The 25054-nt window shown below is 39.2% G+C and overlaps 1 protein-coding gene across 8 annotated transcripts in view; it reads left to right on the forward strand.

Moving 5' to 3' along the window:
- The window catches only part of FLT1 (fms related receptor tyrosine kinase 1), a 139258-nt gene that overhangs the window by 40377 nt on the left and 73827 nt on the right, over positions 1 to 25054 (forward strand). For all 8 annotated transcript variants that reach the window (XR_014009070.1, XM_081197868.1, XM_081197867.1 and 5 more), the window contains 8 exons: positions 20 to 243; positions 6877 to 7001; positions 14055 to 14217; positions 14309 to 14445; positions 16316 to 16490; positions 16695 to 16812; positions 20255 to 20424; positions 20759 to 20915. Coding sequence is in view for 7 of the 8 variants with exons in the window: in XM_081197868.1 (XP_081053994.1) it covers positions 20 to 243; positions 6877 to 7001; positions 14055 to 14217; positions 14309 to 14445; positions 16316 to 16490; positions 16695 to 16812; positions 20255 to 20424; positions 20759 to 20915 (1269 nt within the window). In the remaining variant the exon portion in view is untranslated. The remainder of the gene's footprint in view (positions 1 to 19; positions 244 to 6876; positions 7002 to 14054; positions 14218 to 14308; positions 14446 to 16315; positions 16491 to 16694; positions 16813 to 20254; positions 20425 to 20758; positions 20916 to 25054) is intronic.

Genomic DNA, 25054 nt, shown 5'->3' on the forward strand with positions numbered 1-25054 from the left:
TTCTTATCTGCATTTGCAGTGGGGAAGTGGCTCATTCATGGTCTCTGCCTGAAAGTCTAAGCAAGGACAGCGAACGACTGAATATAATTCCATATAGTTGTGGAAAGAACAGCAAACAGTTCTGTAGTAGCCTGACTTTGAACAAAGCTCAAGCAAGTGATACAGGATATTATAGCTGCAAGTATACATCTTCAAGTGCTGTGAAGAAGAAGACAGTATCAACAATATATGTATTTATTAATGGTAAGATCCCAATTATCTTTTCCTTCTTATTAAAAAGATACTTATCTGAAATGCTAAATTTGCATTATTACTTAAGCAAAGGGATCTACATCTAAATGAGCATTTTATCACCAATGGAACATCTGGGTACATCGAAACCACTTGGGGTTGTTGTGTTGCAGTGTGTTTGAAGTTGTGGGGCCAAAACAGACATGAACCAGGAGATTTGTAATTGGATTTCCAGCCTTTTCTGGTTGTATTTGCTTTTTGAACGGGTGGTTGACCTGTGGGCTGCCGGACAAAAAGTTTTTTTGTGACCCACAAAGACTCTCTTTCTATTTCTATGTATATTCACTGCTCCAATGGGTCCTCCACTGTCATGCCTTGATGCCTCAGCCTTTTGTGTACTACACAATTTTTTTCCAATTTCAAATAAAGGGGGGTGGGAATTGGGCACTCCTGCGGGCCCTGTGGTGTGATCCTATGATATGCTGTGATTTTTATTCCCCTCTGCCCACCCCTATTTCTCCTTTTCAAAATAAAATTTGCCATGCCTACTTTACACCTTCACCACACCCACTTATACATTTTGTTTATACCCACTTTGACATGTGACTGTTGGAGGGTTAGCCATGGATCAGTGCAGTGCTTGGCCTGCAAAAGGTTAGCCACCCCTGTTCTAGAACAGACTTGAAATGAATGTGTATGTGTGGGTGGAAGGGTTCTATATCATCTTCCACAGTGCCACTGCCCCCAGACCAAGTTGGATCCCCTTCAGAGGTTTTCAGATTTGAAAAAGGCATTGGGAGATTCAGTCACAGATCTCCTATGTCAAATGTAGTTTGGCTACCATGGGAATGCAATTCAAAATGGAAAATAGAGTTAACATTTTATCTACCAGCCTAAGAAAAAACAAAGAACAGGAAAGACTTGGGGCATGTGGAATTTTGCATGCTTTATCTGAAAGGAAGCGGACCAGAAATGTGTCTATTAAATGATTAGAATATGGCATGAACCATATCTTACATTATCAAATATATATATTGAGTAATATCCTTATTGTTGCTAGGTGTGTGCGTTTTTAGGCAAAAGGTGTGAAATGCCACCCCATTGCCAGAAAAAGCACTGGAATGTCAAAGAACAATGTAATTGACTTTTAGGAAATTAATTTTTTAATATCAGGTTAGTGCTTGAGTGACATCCATTAACCTGTTATAGTGCTTGGCCACAATCCTGATTATTGTGATTGCTCGGTTTTCCTACTGTCACCAGTGGGAAAGAGAAATATGTGATCTTTCACAGGGTGCATAAGAGGGTATTCATGTATATCTCTTTCCATGGATGATAGTGTATCATTTCAGAATCATGGGTGTTGGCTACATTTCATAGATTAACTTGCATATTTCTCTCATACATATTCTGGGGGTGTCCTCTCCCCCAGCATCTTAATAAAAATGAATATTAATATTTGATTAATGAGTAACATAAAATAAAGATTTTTGACTGCCTACAGCATGCCCATCTGATTAATAAAGACTTTTAAACGGAATATTAATTTTGCACCTTTCATGTGAACCAAATCTACTTTGAAATCTTTGTTACAAAAGTTTGCATGGCCTGAGGACACAGCTGTATTTTACAAGCAGTTTTACAATTGGAAATAATGAGACGAGACTCCAGCTAAATGGGTTTCAACTAGGGCCACATTTCATTTCATTCATTTCATTATGGTGGCTCGAAACTAACTTTTAAAGGCTAGGTTTAGGATACTAACTCTTAACTCACTTATAGGATTACTTGAATTGGGTGAGCCACCTTTCCTCAGTGGGAGGGGCATTACCCTTTTCCTTGAATCGCACCCATTCAGGTGAATAGGTCGGCCTTCCTGAGCCCCCTCTTCCTCGTGTCCCACAACTCTGGTAAGGTAAGGCAGGTTAGCCTCAAAGGTGCACTGTATCCTGCACACAAGTTCAACAAGTCCTGAATGGCAAGGCTCAGGAAAGCCAATCACCCTCAAAGTGCCAAAGGATACTTATCTAAACTCATCTGTACTTGTTCAACTTACCACACTTCCCTTTCAAAATATCACAGACTTAGCTTAATTAATGACATAGATTCACTCAACCACATCCCTCCCTCTTGCATACAGTACAATAACTGTTTACCTTAATACATATTAAATAAAACTCTTGAGTTAATATTATATAGGAGGCAGAGTTCTTAATTGTAACATCCAAGTTTGCACATCGAGAATTTCCTTTCTTTTCTATACAAGTGAGTTCTATCTCCTTCTAAATGAAATAATTTACCCCTGGGGTTAATATTTTATATCCCTTATAGCCATGTTTTAAGAAGGAAAGGAAAGTGAAATTAAATAAAGGTTATGAAAAGCCTTCAGACAAATAATTAAAAAGATGCTGTCCTAGAAAATGTGATGCATATTCCTTTTAATCAAAGGTAGGAAAACATTTGGAAGGCTTTAGGCTGCAAACAGGGCCCTGGGCTCACAACAAGAGTGGAACTCCCTGATGATGTCAAGAAGAGTGCTGAATTGGCTGATATACCTGAAAGTTTATGATAGGGACTATGACAATCCTCTGCCTAGAGCCTGAAAATCTAATAGTGACTTAATTGGAAGATCTATTATCCATCAAAATGCTCCCTCTCTTACTTTCTTTTTATCTCCAGTTTCTTACAGTTCAGTTTCTTGCCTCTTTGCTCCTTCTCCTACCACTCTGATTTAGTGAACAACATATACTAATTTACTCACCTGGGAAGTGGGAGGGTCAGTAACCTGTGAGCAACAGAGGAAACATGATTTATTTGTACTAAAAAGCACACAAAATTAATAAACAGTCTGCAAACTTATGGTTCTTTGGAGGTTGTCTCAAGGGCCATAGGATTCTTTGGGTCTGCCTGTCCAAGGGTGGAGAGAGGGGCCTGCCCTTGGAGAGGGAGTTCTGACCTTGTATGCCTCTTCTGTGAGAGTATAGAAAGGTCCACAGCCCATGCCTGCCCAGTGTCAGAGCTCTGGAGAGGGCAAAATCAATGCATGGTGGAGGTATGTAGGCAAAGGCTGGAGGTCTACAGGATTCAAAGCATGCCCTTCCCATGATCTGACTCCAGCACTGGTGGCAAAGTTTGTCAGATCTGGAGCTGGTGTAATTTATTTCACTCCCACTGGAATTTTAAAAAAAATCCAGAAGAAAAAAGAAAAGAAAAATGTGTTGCATCCCTTCAACATTGCCTCTGCTCTTCTTCCCCTCAAAGTTTTTGAGTACAGTACTCTGTTATTTTTAATTTTATTTGGTAATAAAGAAAGCTACAGATATATTAACATGGGATTATCTGGAAGGTTGTTTGTGTTTAAATGTGTAGCTGTGACTTGTAAGCGGAAGGAAAAATTACTTTTGAATATATACAGTTATTAGTATTGTCGGAGAAAGACAATGCCATTCAGTGGCCCATGACTGTCACCTCAAGTGTGGAACTGGTGACATGAACGTATCCGTTAAAGTTAGAATGTTCTTTACCTATTGTACTGGTTTCCTGTCACTCTTTAAAAGGGATGCAAGGCTCAAGATGACTCCCCTCCCCCCACTAGTACATTATTGGCATCAGCCAGTGGTGACACTGTGTCTGCAGACACTACGGTCAATCTTTAGGGCAGCTCTTCCTCATACTTAAAATGGCCTGCAGGTTATACATACAGGAAACTGCTCTGCAAAGTTTGCTGGTTTTGGAGAATAGCTTTTAATTTTGTGACAAGGATGAATGAGTCTCAAGGGAGTAGTAACAAGTAGCATTTCACTGGCAATATGAAGAGCTGGTGACCCCCCCTTTATAACTGTAGCCCCTGCACAGAAAAAAAGTGTTTCTTTTACAACTGTAGAAGCAGGATAACTTTTCATCTTTCCTTGGATCATATTGCAAAGGAAATGTTGTTAGTCTGTTTTGATACTTAGGCAATTTTTTTGTCCTCCTTCTTCTTAAAACAAACAAACAAAGAAGTCCTTGGCAGTCACAATAGCTGCAGAGCAATTAGCAACCTAAGGCTGCAATCCTATACCCACTAACCTGGGAGTAAGCCCCACTGAAGTCAGCAAAACTTCTAAGTGGTTTACATAAAACAATAGAAAATATTCATTAACAATACTGATAAAGTAAAACTTTAGAAACAAATGGACATAGAAATAGAAATAAAATCATTAGCTTTAAACCTCAAAGACATAATAAAATTGCATGACTGGGTAGGCTTCCCATGTATAGTATTGCATTGTGAGATACCTTATATGGCAGAAGATAGATGAATAGGATATCAAAGCACAGAACAGATTTTCAGAAAAAAATAGTTTTGCAAATATAGTTCCCAGATAAACTCAATGAAAGAAATTAAGTGGAGATGCATATGGTGGATTTCAAAACCTTTGGCTGTAAGGGCTCTGGCTTCAATATATTGAAATGAGTCCTAGTTATGAACATTGTTGCTCAGATGTGGGGGTGGGGGAGGGAATGTGCAAAATAAATTATTGTGACCTTGTGTGGTGAAGAGTTTGCAACCATTAAACACTTCCCACTGAGTATGTGGCTTGTTCAGGTCTATGCATAGCTTCAGCTACACAGTTGTTGTTTTTTTGTTTTTTTATAAAAAAAATTTATTAGATTTTCACATTTTATAAAGACATCCCACACACAAAAAAGACAAAGACATAAACATGTATAATTTCAAAACCTTACTTTCTTAACCTTGTTCCTTGACTTCTCCCCACCCCCCCATACATCCCAATTCCCATAATTAAGTCAGCAAGTTGTTATTTCTCCTCCTTACCATATTAATATTACATCTCTTATGAAAATTAAGTTCTTTCCTAAGGTGGACCCAAGTTCCCTTCCATCGATTTCCCATTCTTATATTAAATATGGATCGTACTAGCTAAGCCCAAAAGTCATAAACATTTTTAAGATTCTGTTTTCCCCTCCCTCCCATCCCCGGTTTCCGTCCCTCCCTAATACGTGTCCACAATAACAGTTCTTAGCCTGGATTCCTCATGTCCGAGGCCTTCAAGTCTCTTTCAGTCCCTCTCTGCCGGTTTTGTTGGTAGTCCTTTGTGTTGGTCGTCGAATCTCGAAGGAATTCTATCCCAATCAATCCAGGTTTTCTTCCCACAAGAATACTTGATGACAGCTGCTGCAAAAGTTCCACCAATCCTTCATATTCAAAGTGGAGGCCCCAATCATATTTCTTCTTTCTTTTAAGTTCCTGTATTCCAAGTACTCCAGGGGCCTCCTCCTTCATCTTTCGCATCTTTCGCAGATTTGTAATCCATGTAGTCCAAGGGTCTTCTTCCTTATAATCCACTAGTGTAGGCTTCTGGTTGGTACTTTCCATCTGTACTTTCTCCATTCCTTGCTTGCTCTCCTTCAGTTCTTGAGATATCTCTTCTAATTCAGCTGCAGATTTTTCCTCAATCAAGTCCTTAGTGCATTCAGCAGAGCTACTTGTTCCAGAAGTCAAGGCCGTAAGTTGTTTGTTCATAGCCAGACTCTGCTCTTGTAAAATTCCCACGAGGAGAAACATTCTTTCTATCTCTGCTAGTAATTTTCCATCTGCAGCCATTGTAATGTCTCAGAATTCCCCCTAGAGGGATTCTGGTTACTTAATAGTCTTTTTCCAACAGTCCTTTACCTCGTTGTTTGTTTCTTTGTTTCCAACAACTTTAATTCAATTATAACGCATTTAGTCCAGAGAGATCTTAAGTAACAAGTTTTTTAACTTTAAACTGCCCGTTTGACAGCTTTGACAGCTGTCAAACTCCTTATTCCTCTTCAACAGACTCAAACACAGGACGCTCCCGGGTCCGGTAGGGGGGGGGGTTGCACACACACAAAAAAACTTCTAAAGTTCCACTCTCACACTCCAGCACAAAACTTCTTTTATCAAATCGTGGAAGTTAATATCTTTTTATCTCGCACCGAGAAGGGTGGGCTCTCCACCTTAGTTCTCCTGTTCTTGCTTTAGATCATTTGTAGGAGGGGGGGTGCGGACTTCCCTTTAACACATCCCCCGGTCGTACCGAATTCAAAAGTAAGCATTTTAAAGTCCAAATTCCGTTCTACTCATGGGTTGTTTCTTTTCAGGTCCAAATTTAAGGAAAAAAGTCAGCGCTCTCCGGCCATGGCTCGCGGCTTTGCTCCACTGAAGTAGCGGTCTACTCCCAGCACCACGCCACACTCCGTACCCTCTCCGAAGCCTTTAAAAGGGCTCTTCGTGGGCCGGGGGGCGCTTAAGGTGCCCACCGAGTCACCAAGTCCGCAGGCTTCAGCGCCTGCGGTTTCTGAGGGTCTCCGCGTCGCCGTCGCGGCAAGACCCGTCTCCAGCAGAGCCGATTCCCTCCAGAGCTCGGAGGGAATCCGCCATTAGCTGATCGCGCTAACCTGGAAGTCCTTCAGCTACACAGTTTAACACACTGACCTAAATTCCTCAAGCCAGCCCATTTTTCTGGCTGGCAGATATGTCCCATACTGATTTAACAACATGAACCACAATTCAATGGGTGTAAGTGTCCATGACTCTCTATTGGATAATGGTCTTGTTTGCATTTGTGTACTGAAGTCATTTGTTGTGACTTAATTTTTCTGTTATTCTTTTTGCAGACACACACAGTCCGTTTGTAAAGCTCAACAGAGATCTGCCAGATATGATACGCGTTTTTTATGGAGAAGAACTTATCATCCCGTGCAGAGTTACAGTACCAGATATTCCTGTTACATTAAAAATGGTATTTGGATTTTGCTAAGTAAATCTGGATTGCTTCCTACATCTGTTATACAGTGTTTATGCTAACTTTCTCCAACCTGGTGCCCTCCACATGTTTTGGACTACAACTTCCATTGATCCCCATGTGTTGAGTGCCAAAACATAAGGAGAGGACCAGACTGGGGAAGGCTAATTTATGCAGCTTAGTAATGTTTTTATTTATAGAAGTATAGTGAATGTTTCTACCTCCATTGAAAGAACTAGTGTCAAATTGAAGCAAAATAATTGGCTGTGCAGAATGTAGACAGACTCAAGGAGGACAGCAGAAAGTTGTATTAAGGCATCAAAAAGAGGCGAGCAAGAACCAATTTCTGTGGTGATATTTCATGGGGTGTTTTCGATTGCCACACCCCTCTAGAGGAGGAAATAAATGAACAACAGCCATTCAGCCAGAGGGGGAGTCAATTTGTTTCACAATAATCCAACTGCAACAGTTTACAGAATATAGTTCTAGCAGAAGACCTGGGGGAAAATAGTCAAATGCAAACGCACTGGAATCAATTTGAACTCTTATTACACTAAACAAATGCAAGTTATCTTGTCATCTGGGCTTAACATTCATCTTCCTGTCAGCCTTCAGCTGAAGTATCTGCATGACACAGCTCCATCTGCTTCCACTTCATTCTATGACTGAACGCTCTCTAGCACCCATGACTTCTCCATCTTCCCACTGTCTGTACTTCAGTCCCTCACTTCTGATGGAGCCAGCGATCTGGATATATAACAAAGTTTTTAAAAGTGTATTTTATTTTTCCTCCAAACACATCCACTGTTGAATAACATACAATCTCACCTACTACCCACAACCACAAGTCCCAACATCTGAGAGCTATTTTTATATTTGCCGTGTTCTAGACAGTTTCTGAAGACATGCCTAAGAAATTACATACTTCTCATAGTGTTCTTTGTAGTCTAGCAAGTTGTTTGTGGTCCAGCAAGTGAAACTGTGAAAGCACAGAGCAGAGCATGGGAGTTTCTTAAGCTATTTGACAAAATATTTTTTTAAAAGCTTTGTGTACTTGTTTTGAATAACAGGATAAGCTTGCTCTTTTTATTCTGACCACTTTTGGGTCAACTGCAGCTTCGTATTTACCTCATGACACATTAGCTAACAATTTTCAACCAATAACTTTCTTTTTGTTGATTTTACATCCCCACATTAAACCCTCCCTGCCTCCTCAAAAATTTTCTTCTCACTTTGTCACAAAAAAATTGCACTGCCCACCTTACCACACAGAAATATCTATATGGGGGGTTTCCATAGCTGTATGGTAATTAAGAAAAATTAAGCACAGTAAGTTTAAATGCTTTTCAACTCAGTAAACCAAGCAAAAAGCCAATGAAATATATTGAGGTTTAGTTTACAGATAGGTGGTTCAGTTATTAAAATTATGTTAAGTGTGCTGAAGTGCTTACCCAGTGATTTCAGCTGGCCTGCATGCATCCTTTCGAAGTTGTAGCCCTTGAGATGTTTTGGGACTCAACCCCCAACAAAAAGGGTGTGTTTATACAGATGGTACTGCTGTACTGGATCCAGATTCAGTGGGAGTGGGTCTTAGATCAGTGGTTTCCAATTAGCTAATTACTGAGGACCCTGTTTTTCAAAAGCCAAGCCATGGACCCCCTACTTTTGAAAATTTTGATAACTCTATGGTAGTTACCTCCACAAAGCAATTTTTTGAACAAAATGTGAGGTAGCCCCTAATAAGCAAAGGATTTTAGGTATACTAAAAAACAGATTAGCGTTGAGTGATATCTGGTTTTCAACATAAATCACAATGTTGAACATAAATCACAATGCTCTCCCTCACGTGAGGAGCAATATATTCCTGTGTATTGCCACGTCAAAATTGTTATCGCATTGCCATTTCAAAACAGACCATAAAATTTGTGATATTACCATGCAAAAATGAAAAGAATATAGTTGGGGAAGGCAAGGGATGGGGCCGTGGACTTCCTGGGTGCATTCTGCAGACCCTCAGGGGTCCCTGGACCCCTAATTGGGAACCACTTTCTTAGATAATGAACTTTATTTATTTTTAAAGTTAATTCTCTAATATATAACAATAATTATGAAGCAAAATGTGCACACATACAATGATTGCTTCATGACAAATGACCCTATTCCCACCTTGCAGTATTTTTAGCCAATGTGTGAAATCACAGTTGTGATTGATGGAATGCTTTGGCAAAACCAGGCTGACAAATGCACTGTGGAAGGCCAAAAAATGGTTTCATACTAAACCTGGAAGTCCCTTCTTAAGACAATTTCCATTCTGAAGTCATGGATTTCTCTGGTGCATATGTGGCTACTTTTTCTATCAATTTAGACAATGGAAAAAGGACTTCCTGGTTTATTTTGATGCCATTCTTTGCTTTGCTCTGGTAAGGAAGTGATTGTTTTCCAGAGAAAACAATTGAGAAATGCAGGATTTTAATGTAACTGTGATGTCCACACAAAGCAAAAAGTTGCAGCAAAGATAGCTCTAAACTTCAGCTACCAAGAGCATGAATTCCTCTTAGTTGTCTGAGCAACAATCCTTTGCTTAGCAGATAAGTCATTTCATGCAAAAAATGTTGGGTTGTATCCAACAAAGTACATACAAACTCCAAGTAAACCCACTGAAATTGTTGTATCTAAATAAAAAAATTCTTTCCAGTAGCACCTTAAAGACCAACTAAGTTAGTTCTTGGTATGAGCTTTCGTGTGCATGCACACTTCTTCAGATACACACCTACCTATCTGTAACTGTTGTATCTAAGTTAGCCTTGCCTGTTAATTTCTGTCTGGCTACTAGTGAGCATTGGCTACAACTCAAAATATTTTTTCTGAGAATGTAAACATTAATTTTTTAAAAAAATCAAATAAAGTCCTTCATTAGTCCATCTGTGTTGCAAGTAAACACTGTGGTAGAGAGAGTGTGGATTATTTAAACTGCAATGCAATCCATTGTTGTGAGCCAGTTTGTGTTGGTTCTTTTTTAGAGAAATACAGCTGTAACTGCTGTTAAGTTGATTGTAGTAGCAACTTGGGATGTACCGGTAGATTGTTGCTGCTGAGATAAACATTTAAGTAGGTATATTTGTGTGAAAGACTCAAACCCTTTTTGCTCAGGAAAACAAAAGAAAAAGGAGACTGTCCAATGCTGATAACATTGCTATAGTTATGAAGTATAAATAAATAACCACAACAAATGCTCTTATAATAGGAATGTGCTGTGTGCTATATAACAATGTAATCTTGAATTTAACCAAGCACGGGCATCTCTTCTGAATCTTGGTTGCTGTAAATCTCTCTGCCCACCCCCCAATCTGAAATTATCATTCCTATTCTTGCATTGGTGGTGGAAAGACCTGCTGGTTTGCAGCTCATGAAACCTGAGAACTTTGCACGATTTGGGACTGACATTGGAGGAGAAATATGGTTCTTGTGTCTTAACAGTTATGTGGCAGACAGAAATTGAATAGGCTAAACCTTTCCTAATATGGAAATGCAGTTATGGTGATATTTCATCTGTTTACCTTCTATCTTTCAAGCATCTTATCACTTGTGTGTGACTTCTGCCCCCTCAAAATGCAGATTTGCATAAATTTGCATGTGGCACAAAGCACATACAAACTTTATGCAAACTGGTATCCTCCTTTGCAGGCAGAGAGAAGGACCAAACCACATACAATGGTACTGGATCCTTAAAATCCTGTTTGCATCCCAGTTCAATTTCCATCGGTCCCAGCCAGCCTTGCCAGTGGTCAGAGATTGTGGGTGTTTGGATTATAACAAACTCTGGAGCGCCACAGGTTCTCCAGCCCAGCTAGATAAATAAATAAAAAAAGGGAAAGTGCTGTATCTCAGTGGCAGAGAATCTGCCTTGTATAGAGAAGGATCTAGGCTCAGAAAGGCCTTGTGTGCAGAAGGGCCTAGATAGGGCTTGGAATCTCCCCTGCCTGAAACTCTGGAAAGCTGCTGCTAGTCAGGGTAGATAATGTTGAGCTTCATGGATCCAGTGTTCCTAAAGATGTACATATTAAATCAAAGGGAACGTTTCCTCCCAATGCATCTACCACCAGTGCTAAGTCAGCATTAACAATTGCGCTATAAAATGAATGCCTCCCACCCAATCCTCCTGCAGACATTCATGACTTTGGTGGAAACTTTATCTTCGACAGAATATCCTGAAACAGTGGGCTGTGCATGCCTCTTATTGTCATTGTCTGTATATGCAATGATGAATCAGTTGAAGGATCAAAAGGGAAATGTTTATATCTGGCAACAGTAACCACAATAGGCTCTCTAGAATTCAAGACACTTTAGAAAGTCAGTCAGCAGGCTATAATGTGGCAGAAAGTATTTGTATGTACAGGACACACTCCTCCCATCATTTAAATTGTGATTATGGCTTCTTAGCAGAGATGCTGTAAAGATAAGGAAGTATATTCCACTGTGTCACTTTAGTCTAAGTTGTGATTGTTGTTCATTCGATTAAAACTTTTTTTTCTGTCTGGGGAAATAACATAAAATGAAGGGAGGTGACTTGCTTTGCAGCTCTGAGCTTTGTGATCCATGATCACTGAATTTATTAAAGAAGAAATAGTATACTTAGCAGTCTTCACTGTCACAATCAGTGCAGATTTCTAGGTTTTGATTCAGAAGTGTCTAAATCAAAAGCTCCAAGCTCAGTGACCAGTCCCAGCATCCCTATGTGTATATATTTTTACCCTAGCAATGGGTGCTAAGATCCTCCTCTTTTCATACCATGGAGCATAGTTGACCCACAACTGGTGCTGCCCAACCAGATTAAGTGCTGGATGCTGCACTATTATAATTAATATTAATTAAATTTGTATACTGCCCTTCATTATAGCCCAATTGCTCCTCCACTCCCGAGATAATTGGGTTCTTTTAGTGTGGTAGCACCTATATTCTGGAACGCCCTGGCTATTGACATGAATGTTCTTGTTTAGACAAGCCTACCCAGATGTGTAGAATGGGGGTTATATGTTTTAATTTGTTGTTAGTTTATTGTTGGCTTTATGTTTTGAATGACTTACAGCAAATAGTTGCTTTTATGGTATTTCCTGATAATGTTATGGTTTTATTCTTTTTGTGAAGCACTTTGAGGGTTTTGTAATGGTCAAGTGGTATATAAATTTTATGAAATAAATAAAACAAACAAAACAAACAAAACAAAACAAATAATGTTTTACTGCCTTTTAAAACAGCAATAGTCAAAGGAGCCAGTGTAAAGACAGGTTCCATCACTTCAGTGCCTTCTAAACTGATGACCTGTAAGGTATCTGAATACTATCTGATGTTTAAATCTTTGTTATGCTTCAGTAGTGTATGGATTTTAGACTTTTAAAAAGGGGGTCACAGGTTCCCTTGTACTGTGTATAGCAGCAATCAATCTTTAGTTTCCATACATGAGGAGAGATTTCTTAAATTTATGGTGAAAGGGGAGGTAGGAGTGTAAAGAAGATATTTAGCCCCCTTGCCCCATGCACTCTGGATATAAGCATATTGAACTCACTTTCTGCTCCTGTTGCTGAAAATAATAACATAGTTTCCCCCCTCATTAACATTATGAGCATAAAATTTCTTATGGTGCGAGCCCTGGAGATCCAGAAGTGACTCACCTCCGTGGGTGCCTTGGTGTGCAGCCTCTGCTGCTGCCTTGGTTCTACAGCACAAACTACACAAGAGGTGGCTTGCCCGGCATACAGCCTTTCCTGCTGCTGCCTTGCTTCCTCATGTGGGTGGCATGACTCAATACATAGCTGGTATGCACACAGCAGGTGCTCACTTGGGCAGAGAGGCAGCTAGAAGGCACTCAACCTCAATGCCCTCCCACTCTAGCACCTCACTTGTTTTGTGGAAAGCTGGCATACTCTTCCTGCACAATTGATGGTGTCTTTTTGCTTCCTCACTTTGGTCTCCTGTGCTTAGGTACAGTCTTGAGCTCTGCCATGCGTGGATAAGTTAAGATCTTGTATAAGCATGCTCAGTAGTGCAGCAATAAAACTGCTAGCACATTTGCAAAGCCAAGCGGGGTCTGGTATGGTTTCAAATTAGATAGGGAACCATGCATTGAGATTCCTGATTTGGATTCCCTCGGGGACCCTTCCAACTCTGTGATTCTATGATGCTTTCATTTCTGGCTCAGTCAAAGCCATGAGATGATAACAGTCTACAGCAGGGATAGCTAATGTGTTGCCCTCTAGGTGTTACAGCCTACAGCTTTCATCAGCCCCAGCTGACCAACCATTAAGGATGATGGGAGTTGTAGTCCACAATATCTGGAGGGCACAATGTTGGATACAATGTTGGCTACCGACCTCTGTAGTTAGCTCTACATAGAGAAGCCCCTGTAATTTGGAACATTAGGGCATGCTAAGCCACGCGTGCTCATTTGTGACTTCTAAGTTGTGCTGTGATGTCACAGACATGCCTGACAAATATACATGCCACTATATATTATAATAGGCTGGATTTCCTTCTTTAAATGTTTTCATATCAAAACACACACACACACACACTCCCCCCCTCTCTTTTTGTGTGTGTGTTTGCAAATTCCCACACTACAAGGTTTGTTTCTTGTCTGGAATGGCCTGCTGTCAACATTAGAAAATCCCCTAACTGCCAATTTAGAGGCAAAAATAGTGTTCTGGTATGTGATGATCATGCATCTGCAAATGAAGAACATTTTCCGACAGAACCATATTGGTCAACAGGAAGTCAGTGGCATAGCAATAAAGCCTGAGCAATCCCATTTGCTATTGCAAAATTATGAATAATGAAATTTTTTTGGGGGGGAACATGAAATAGTCACATTCTACACCATTTTTTAATGTTATGAGACAAAAGTGCTATTGGAAGCCCTTTGAGTAAATATATTCATATAGGTGTTTAGTTATGTTCAGGAACTTTTAAAATTCCTTTTATAAATTAATCATTCATTAGTTTCAGGGGGGAAGCACCTAACAATAAAAAGAAGTAATGAATTCATTTCATTTTTAGATGCCAGGAGTTAACATCATTCCTGATGGGAAGACAATAATCTGGGATAGTACAAAGGGCTTTATAATACCAAATGCAACATATAAATTCATAGGCCTTCTCAGCTGTGAAACAAGTATTAATGGCCATGAATACAGCACAAAATACCTGACATTCAGGATGAGTAAGTATCTTTTGGTTTCCTCAGTCAGTAATTTCAGTTATTTAATTAATTAATCATCGGATTCACTTTTCTTTCTTGATGTATTGTGTAGACAATGAAATCCATAGTGTCCGGTTAAATGCCTCAAGACCAGTCAAGTTATTAAAAGGAGACAAGCTTGTCCTCAACTGTACAATCACTACCGCCTGGAACACAAGAGTGCAGATCACATGGAGTTATCCTGGTGAGGTGGGTACTCTTGCTCTTTTCTAAAAATATAATTCCACAAAAAGAGGAACTTCCCATATTTTACATTCCCTTGGGGTGATCAGGGCTTTTTTCAGCTGGAACTCACTGGAACTATGTTCCAGCACCTCTTAGATGGGTGCCATTGCCATTCTAAGAGAATGAAGGAGGTGTTCATGAGGAGTTCTGGCACCTCTATTTCTAGAAAGTTTCCTGCTCGAATGACCAAGCAAGCTTTACACAATGCATTTGTGTTGATTTCATAACAACCGATGAATGAATGAATTAAACTTATTAGATTTCATGATGTTGGTACTTATTACCAACTAAGAGTATTCTTTTTAAAGAAAACATTTTTGCCATCTTTCTTGAAGTAACAGAGAGTTTTTCAACTCAACCTTAGAGAAAATACTACAATTCATATGTCCAAGATCTCACTTTTTATGTGAACAATTATTTTTAAACAGCAGTTGTGAGCTTAAACACCTCACCATTTCAGGAGCATGCACACAAACAGCTGCCACTTAAAAAAAGTATTTGTCAGGAATCCAAAGTAAACCTTGCTAAGCTTTGCCATTGGTGAAAAACACATGGGAACTGCTCACCCATCCGATTTCTGTGCAAGAATATTAAAGTCATGATAGTTATTTTAGTAGCCACTGAATCTACAGATATTGTTGGAGCACAACTCCTATCTCCCCTAACCATTGGTCATGTTGGCTAGGGCTGATCGGAACTGTGAATCCAGCAACATCTGGAGGACACCACATTGGCTACCCCTATGCTAGAGGAAGGTAGCAGTTCATAGTTAACTTCCAACAGGACCTTCCCTACCACAGTATTGATTTAGCATAAGAAAAGAGTGTCAAATTGTCACTTAATTAGATGGAAGTTGTTACTAGCCTCTAATGCCAAAAGCACCTGATGCCCACAGTACGAGAATATGATCCTCTGTGTGTGGTGCCAATTCATATGTTTCAAGAATATCACAATCTCATTTTATGTTCCTCTATCCATCCTCTCTTTTTAGATTGAGAGAGAATATCCAAGCTTTACTTATTGGGCTTCATGGCTGCACAAAGATCTGAATAGCCACAGTCAAACCCAATATACTGGCTGCTGACTCCCAATAACTCTCACCCTGATTGCTACCCTTTGTTATATCCTTTACCACCATGCTCTGATTACGAGCCCATCTTCTTTGTGCTGTTTGTGAGCATTGCAGTTTCCTGTTATTCCCGGAGAGAAGCAGCTATTAAAATTTACAAATATTGGAATTGGTTGCTAGTGTATCAGATGAGGTTAATACTAGTGTAATTAATAGTTAGACATCAATAACAAATACTATATAGTATCTTTCTCTTTTATAGATATGTGGGCCCCTTTCAGAAATTAATTTTCTATATGAAGTACCATATTTTTCTGTATATAAGATGCCCCTATGCATAGGACACTCCCTATTTTGGGGGACTCAGATTTAAGAAAATGGGGGGAGATGTATCTGTGTATAAGATGCCCCCTAATTTTTTACATTATTTTTAAGGAAAAAAACCTAGTCTCATACACAGAAAAATACGGTAGTTGTGTGGTCTTCTGAACTGCAGCAAAGTAGACTCTGTTTGAAATTGTGAAACACACAACACAATGGGGCTTTGTAAAGTGTTAAATTTGCATTACTTGATTAAACCACAAACAGCAGCTTATTTTATTTTATATTTATTTATCATTATATTTATATCCCACCTTTCCTCCAAGCAGCACAAGGTGGCATAGATGACTCTCTTCTTCACCATGTTACCCTCACAACAACCCTGTGAGGTAGAAGTTGTGTGTTAATACCTTTTTTCCATGTAAACATTTTTCTCCTGTCTAGGCAAGCAAAAGAGGGACCATAACTAAAAGCATTATACCAAGGAACGATGAACCCAATCTATTCTACAGTATTATTGCTGTTGATAAAGTCCGTGATATTGATAAAGGAGAGTATACCTGCAATGTGACAAGTGGCCTATCTGTGAGATCAGTTAAAACAACTGTTCATATTTATGGTAAGAAACATTATGTTTGTGCAGAATGTATGATATTCATATTCCAGGGCAATGAATGGAATACTTAGTGATGGGTGACTTTTGTGTAAAAGACCAGGGTTGCTGTCCCAGTTTGTGTTATATCTGTGTGATCAAGTGGCTTCAGTTATACTTGTCCAGGCCACTATCTTAAACACATAATTTTATTTGATTTATTTTTTTAAGATAAACCATTCATCAGTTTGAAATATAGAAGAAAAAATGTACTGGACGTTATATCTGGCAAGAAGTCCTATCGACTTTCTATGAAAGTGAAAGCGTTTCCTGCACCAGAGGTTGTATGGTAGGATTACACTTTTTTTCTGCATACAGAAAGAAGCTACTTATTTGGAAATATAACATGCTTGCTCAGGATTATACATTGCACCTCCAAATAAAAAGATGAATAAACATGTCCTGAAATGAACTTGGAATAAATTATTTGTTACTGTTAATATGCATATTTTCAAAGCTTACAAAATAGCCATGTTTATTTCACTTAGGGTTGCCATATTTCCCGGACACAGCCGGCCATCGGAAATAGTGTCTGGATAGAAATCGCTGAATGTCAACAACTTTGGCCCCCCAAAAAGCTCAACATATTTAAGCTTTTTGAAATACGGCAACCTCAGTGCGTATTTGTCTTGGGGCAAAGGCAGGGAGTTACTGCAGTTACTGTATGAAATGTGCTTATTCAAAAGTAAATCCTGTGGCATTCAGTATAATATGCAGGCACCTCCCCACTTAGGTGGGGGTTATGTTCTCAGGTACCGCACATAAGTGTGAAATTGCATATAGTGGAGAACACAATCTCAAAAGCCTGCAAACACCTTCTAAACCTTTGGAAACCATTAAAAAACCCTTTAAAAAGCCAGCAGCATTTACCAGACTGGCATGAATGGTGGCAGTGAGGGCTCTCGGTCTTTCTCATTGCTGGAGGATGATGTGGAAACCACAAACTCCAACCATCCACAGACCTCAAAATTTGGTGTAAAGGCTCATGGGATTGTAGTTGCAAAGGTTCCTTGGCTTGCTGGCCGTTTCCCACTCTTTTTGCGCCTTTTTTGCAGTTTCCCCACTCTTTGGGGGTCATTTTTGCCCCTTTTGCAATTTCAATCAATTTATTTCATTATTTCCTGGTGCTGCATGTTTACGCAGTCGCGCATGCGTCAAACAAGTGCAAAGTTTAAGGTTCAAGCTTGGATTCAAATGAATCTCTGGCAGACCCTGTGTTGGATTCACCCATCTTAACCTGAAAAGCAACCTTGGAGGCCTTCACCTGCCATTAGCATTTTAATTGCAAGCAGGGACGCGGACTTAGAAAAAATATTGGGGGGGCCCGGGAAAGCTCATGAATAATAAATAAGCTCATGAATATGCAAATAAAGTGGCTCCGGCCCTAAATAGGGCAAGCCACGCCCCCCCAGCCAGCCGATTGGCTGGCTGGGAGGTATGGCCAGTCGGGATTCCCCTGTTCTCGCGGGATTTCGGGCCGGGGCTCTCCGATTAGGGCGCGCGGCTGGCTGGCTGGCGAAGGAGCAGGTGGGGAGGAGGCGGGGGACGGCGGCGGCGCTCTGCTGGAAGGGCGCCCGCCCGAGATTATTGGGGGGGCTGAGCCCCCCCAAAAAATTTTTTGAGGGGGCTCGAGCCCCCTCAAGCCCCATGGAGTCGGCGCCTATGATTGCAAGGTCATTTGTCTTCATAATAAAAGTTGTCACAATCCCACCACAGGAACCCACTCCCCACAATGGCTGATATTTCACTGTGGAGGAGGCAAGGGACAGGCAGTTGGCAACACATTTAATGTCACATTTAGTTTGGCCTTAAGAGATGACATAATTATTTTTGGTGACCCATTCTTTCTAAACTTGTTTTATATAACTTCTGTACACTATCTTAAGAAGTCTTTCAAGGAGTGCTTTGGTCTAATTTTAATAGAAAACAATGTTATCAGTTTTGATCTCATTTTCGTCTTTGTTTTGTTTAAATAATTGTAAATGTCAGCGGCTGTGGTTGAATTCATTACTCTTAAATGCTGTGTTAGAAGCTGAATAGGACAATTCCTTACATGCATGTAGAGTGCTAGTTCACAATACTTATTTTTGGAGGTTTTTTTTAGCATAGCTGCACATATATTTCAACACTTGCATTTCATCTACACTGTATGTTTTGTTGTGTTCTCTGGAATATGTGAAGTGTATAGATGGACTTCTTTCACAGTTTAAGAGCAATTAGTGGCCTCAGCTCCCCACTAGGGAAAAATGTGATTAAAATAATGTATATTTATTTGCATGCTATGGGTTATCTCTAGGATGAATCAGTCTATGTCTGGGCCATGTCAGTTTTATAGGAGTCCATTTACAGGTTCATTTAATTTCTGCATTATTCTATTTAAAAAATGACACAAAGATTCATATTTTTTTTAGAATGTATTTTCTTCCAGTTTTAAACATATTTCTTTAAAAACAATGCATTTCTAAATGTATTTTAGCCCAAAATACCCATTTTACATGCATTTTGGTATATTTTTGAGACAAGAACTACAATACAAAATTTGGAGAAGTGCAAAATCTAAAAGAAAACTACATTCCAATCTGCACATTAGTCTGGAGGTGTGGATCAGTTCATTTTATGTTAGAATTCACAAAGAACAAATTCATCAAGCATACCTAGTCATACCCTCTTCATGTGTTATGAGTCACACTACAAGGAAACACAATGAACCCACTCAAACTGCAAGAATTTAAGAATAGTCTTGATAAATAAGATTACAGACAGATCACTAAGATATTGCAAATGAGTAGCTGACAACACATTTTCTTTTTGTCTTACAAGATTTCCCCCAGAAAGAGTAAATCTGGATTAAATGGGTAGAAAAATGCAGACTGGCACATTAATGCTAATGATGTTCTGTGGACTCTGCAAAAACCTTGCATAAATGCAGAGCACCACTTCCACAATAAGCACCCATCTACAAGCATCTAATTTCCAATTTGCTAGCCAAGTGCTTCTGTGAAGCCTACAGCAGGACACGTAGATAATAGCCTTTCTCAGATCTTTGTTTCCTCTGCACCCAGTGGTAGTAACATGTGAAACCATTCTGAGGATTGGATTTCTTTGAAGGGATGTTTACAGCCTTTCTGGAGTCATATCTTGATATCCTGTTGTACCAGAGAATTAAACCAACAGGTGTATTTTTTGGGGGGGGGAGGTTTTTTTATTTAAAAAAACACCTTTGAGATCAATGCAGATATTTCAAATGTTCTGAAAGCACTGTTACTAAAGCGGGGTTGGTTGGTTGGTTGATTATGTATTCAGCTTTGGTGTTCATTGCAAACCTTAGCTTTGGAGCCCTGAAAAGAAGAAGATAACAACAGTATTCTGTTAGCTAACCCATGTTTCTCATTCTCTTCAAACACCTCCCTTGATTGTTTCCCTGCCACTGCTCTTAATTGATTAGCCATCCTTTAGAGACTGGAGAAATACAGCACGCAACAACTTTGCATTACACATATATTTTTCCAAATGTTACTAAGGAGGTGTGTGGGAAGAATGTTAATTATCAACAGCCACCCTTTCCTTGTAAGATGTAATTAACACCCCCCCCCCCCATGTTACTGTTTTAAAACATTTATAAGCTTTGGGACCCAATTTGCTTCTTGAGCACAGATTATATTTGACTGATGCTTCCTTTGGAATATACATAAATAGTTGCAGAATTATGAATTCTGGTTGTCTTTTGATAGGTTGAAGGATGGGTTACCTGCTGCTGAAATGTGTGCCCGGTATATAATTAAAGGTTATTCACTAATCATAAAACATGTTGCTGAAGAAGATGCAGGAAAGTACACTATATTGCTGAGTACTCAGCAATGGAACTTGCATAAAAACTTGACAGTCACTCTGAGAATAAATGGTAAGTTAACAACACAGTTTATATTAATGACTTATTTATTATTATTTTATTATTTATTAAATTTGCATACTACCCTATACCTGTAGATCTCAGGGTGGTTCACAACATAAAATAACAATATAAAAAAAAGAGAAAATACATAATAAAAACAAAAACAAAGGCAACCCAATAACTCAATAATAAGGATTGTAGTCTTAATTGGAATAACTTCAGCCTGGCAACAGCATTAGTTCCTAAGAGCTGAGGGTCTTTCTTGTTTACCTTTAAATATAATAAAGTACATGTTGTTTCAGCAATTTGATTTTTTTTGGTGTTGCTGGTTTTTTTTTTACAGTGAAACCTCAGATCTATGAAGAAGTGTCTTCAATTCCTGGTTCTAATCTTCATCAAGTGGGAAGTAAGCAAATCCTAACTTGCATAGTTTATGGTAATCCTCAACCTACAATAAAGTGGACCTGGCAACCTTGTCAACAGACAAATTCCTCAGCAAGGTAGATCATTTTAGTTTCTTGTTTGCAATACCCTGCCATTAGCCTTCTATGTTGTTGTCTGAAGTCTCCTTCAATATTTATAACTCATGTTATGCAATTTGTGGTTATAAAGCTACAAATCATACTTTGAATTAATGTCATTGGCATTTATAGTTTGCATATGTAGGATGTTCCCTGACAGAAGAGAAGGGAAGTCCCTCGTATAGCCCAACTGCACTGGGTAGTTTGGAGGCTTGCTGGAGGAAGCTGGCTTCAACAACCTAGTACTCTGATAGTTTGATGATAGATAGGTTAGATTTATCCCTTAAGCAGCCCTGTGTAAAGCTGTTTTGGGGATGGAGGGTGGCAATGTCTCATACTTTACAGAGGACAGTCCTGTTTGAAGGTGTCCTCTATTCGAAGGGCTGCCCAGTCAAAGTCTGGTTTAAAGTACGGGTTCTTGAAGTTGCCTATCAGCAGTTAGAACCTGGTCAGCAGACTGAGCAAACACATGGGTTCCAGCTTTTTCCACTATGATTGGAAGCATTGTATTTTTATTTTAATTATAGTACATTGTATAGAAATTCCTTCTTTTTGATGATGCATAAGTGGACACACTCCTGGGATGTGAAGGAACCAACACATTTCTACTCTATACTCTGAGCTCTCTGGAGAGGCAGAGGACTAAATATGGCTTACCACCTCCATTTAGAGCATGGGTGGCTAACCTGTGGCCAACCAGCTCTAATCATCCCAGACCATTTACCATACTGGCTGGGGCAGATCAGTGTTGAGCAAGGCAAGGAAGGAGCCAAACCCATATGATCCTTTGAATTGAGAAGGGGACTACCCCTTCACAGTTTCAGGAACCATGTGGGAGGATCTCTTTCATTCCTGAGATTGCTTCAGAGGCTAAAAGGGAAATAAACATGACCTCTGACACTCCTTCTGGACCTGACAATAATAATAATAATAATAATAATAATAATAATAATAATAATAATAATAATTATTATTATTATTATTATTATTATTATTATACCCCACTCATCTGACTGGGTTTCTCTATGATACTATCATAGAGGGGTGAACTCTTCACCAGATTGAACCCAGGAAAGGAACAGGTCTTGGCAAGAATCTTCCCAAGCCACATATTATTCCTGTAGAGGCTTCAGGATCAATAGGTGGGAACACTTGCATACACCATTAGGATTTTACAACTTTTATAGGGATTGGACAGCTGTCACTTCAGTGTCTATTCAAATTGGGTTCTTAGCAACCCAGACAGGGTGAGGGGTGGGGGTGGGGGTGGCTGTTCTCAGAGACAAATCAATTGAGGCTGAAAGCCCTGGTGTGGGATGAAGATCAAAAGGATGAAACATTTCCACCTTTTTGCCTGTCCTTATTATCCCGCCTGTGACATTTTCTTGTAGTTTATTTTTTTTCGTCAGAAGGCCATGTTCTCAAAGGCACTTGCTGTAGTTTCATGTTTTCACAACAGATGAACTTTCCTCACATGTTTGTCCTGAGATAATAAAGGTGTGGTCTTCACTTCTGCAGAAGTATTGGAAAGAGCTTTCTGTTTCCCAAAGTCACTCTTGCCCTGAATGACATCAGCCAGAGCCCAGCTAGACTTGGATTCTCAGGAAAACTAATAAAATCAGCCTATGTGAGATTATCAGTGAGCTGAACACTGACCTGTTTATCTTGCATAAGATCTAGAAAAAAATGCTTTGCATCAACTCCATTTCCAAATGTTCTTCTTAGGAAGCATGTCCTACAAAAAGCAAATAGATTAGCAGGGGGATTCATGCTAGAACAACTTTTTTCTATCTGTTATAACAATTGCTTCCTAATGAAAAAGTTAATAGATATGCAAAGGGTTCATTAAGTTGATTTGCAGTTACAATATTATCACCAGATTGATTGGTGATATCTTCAAGCAAGCATCAATCTATGTGGAGAATCCTGTGCAGATGTTATATCAGTCATGTGGAACCGCTTTTCATCCACAACATCCTTTTTCTGTAACAGAGTTATTTATTTAATTTATGAATTGCTTCCCGTGAGGCATCCTGAAGCAGTTTACAGTACAATAAAATCATATAGAGAACAATTGCAGAAATAAAAACAGTGAAAACATTTGCTTTTATAAAAACAATTTGAAAAACTACACACACAAACAAACCAAATTTAAAACAGGAACAAAACAGATATGAAATCAGTTCAAATCTTATATAGATACCAACTGGGTTCAAAATCAGTAAAGAACTTTCAGTCCCTCCATCTACTTTCCCACAGAGGGCCAAACTAAATGTTCACTAAATGCATAGCATGCAGCCACACATTTGCCTTTTTTTCTTTACTTGACTACTTGAACAGGGAGGCTAACTGTTATCAGGAAGGAAGCACATGGGGTGGACAGGCTTATCTCTTCCCTCCACAGCGCAATCAAAATAATAACCCCTTCTTCTGTGTAGCTAGGAGCCTTAGGGGAAAATTCCCATTAGTTCAAGTAGGACCTTTCCCCCCTCTCCCACTTTTAATTACATGAGAAAAATGTAATTTGTAGCTGCATGCTATATATTTTGTGATCATCTAGTTTGGTCCAGAGACTACTTTGATTACCCTTTCAGCAAAATCAGTGAGAAAGATGTCCTGCATATGCACAAACAAAATGAACAACAGCTCTGTCCAGTAAATGTACTTGTGGAACTCCATTTATTTCATTTGGATTTGATTTAATAAAGTATTAGAAATGTAGATACAGCTGAAGTTTTAGCAGCATTACTACTTTGCTATGACTAAATGGTCAAATTCCTAACACCTTCAATATGAACATAGTCTGCCAGTCTAATTACAAATCTTTACTACTTATTTTAAAGTGGCATTAAAGAAAAGACTGAATGGCAGAATCATTAGTATGTGCTTGGGTAGTTGTTGAGAGGCAATGTAGTTTAGAATACTAATGAAGCATGCAAAATTACAAGAACAAGTGTTAATTGTGTGTGTTTAGAAATGACTGACCTGCCCAAATTTAATTGTGGGTGTCTGCAAACATGGAAGATCATTAGTGTGTGTGTGTGTGTGTTTCTGCTTTCACCATGCCAGCCCTGTAGGGTGATGGTTCCAAATCTTGGTTTAGTTAAAGGTAAGAGCATATGTAAATCTGGTGCACTAATAATGTAGCTGTTTATTTGAAATAATGGTAATAGTCTGGTCCTATTGGTGCCTGGAAATCCAGCACACTCACTGGACACACCTCTGGCATCCTTTCCCTAGTCACAAGCTATATGAGGAAGGTTGAGGGATTGGGTATGTTTAGCCTAGATAAGTGGAGACCGAGCAGAGATATATAACCATCTTCAAATATATAAAGGGCTGTCACATGGAAGATGGAACAAGCTTGTTTTCTCCTGCTGTGGACCCAAACCAAAGGAATAATAATAATAATAATAATAATAATAATAATAATAATAATAATAATAATAATTTTGTTATCTTTATGCTGCTTATCTTACTGGGTTGCCCCAGCCACTGGTTGGTTTCCAGCAAAATATAAAAACACAATAAAGCATCAAATATTAAAAACTTCCCTATACAGATGTCTTCTAAAAGTCAAATAGTTGTTTATCTGTTTGATGTCTGATGGACGGGTGTTCCTTAGGGAGGGTTCCATTGGAAGGCCAAAAAGGAGATTCCAACTAAACGTCAAGAAAAAATTTGACAGTAAGGGTTGTTTGATAGTGGAACAGACTCCCTTAGAAGGTGGTGTGCTCTCATTCATTTGAGGTTTTTAAGTAGAGGTTGGATGGCCATCTATCATAGATGCTTTAGTTGAGATTCCTGCACTTCAGGGTGTTGAACTATGTGATCCTCAGGGTCCCTTTCAACTACAGTTCTATGATTTTATTATATGTAGTCAATGGCCCTACCAACATGAATAACAGGGATATTCTACATCATGGGTAGGCAAACTAAGGCCCAGGGGCCTGATCCGGCCCAATCGCCTTCTAAATTGGGCCCTCAGATGGTCTGGGAATAAGCATGTTTTTACATGAATAGAATGTATCCTTTCATTTGAAATGCATCTCTGGGTTATTTGTGGGGCCTGCCTGGTGTTTTTACATGAGTAGAATTTGTGCTTTTATTTAAAATGC

This window comes from Podarcis bocagei (assembly GCF_964188305.1).
Source record: "Podarcis bocagei genome assembly, chromosome: 6".
Classification (NCBI taxonomy): domain Eukaryota; kingdom Metazoa; phylum Chordata; class Lepidosauria; order Squamata; family Lacertidae; genus Podarcis; species Podarcis bocagei.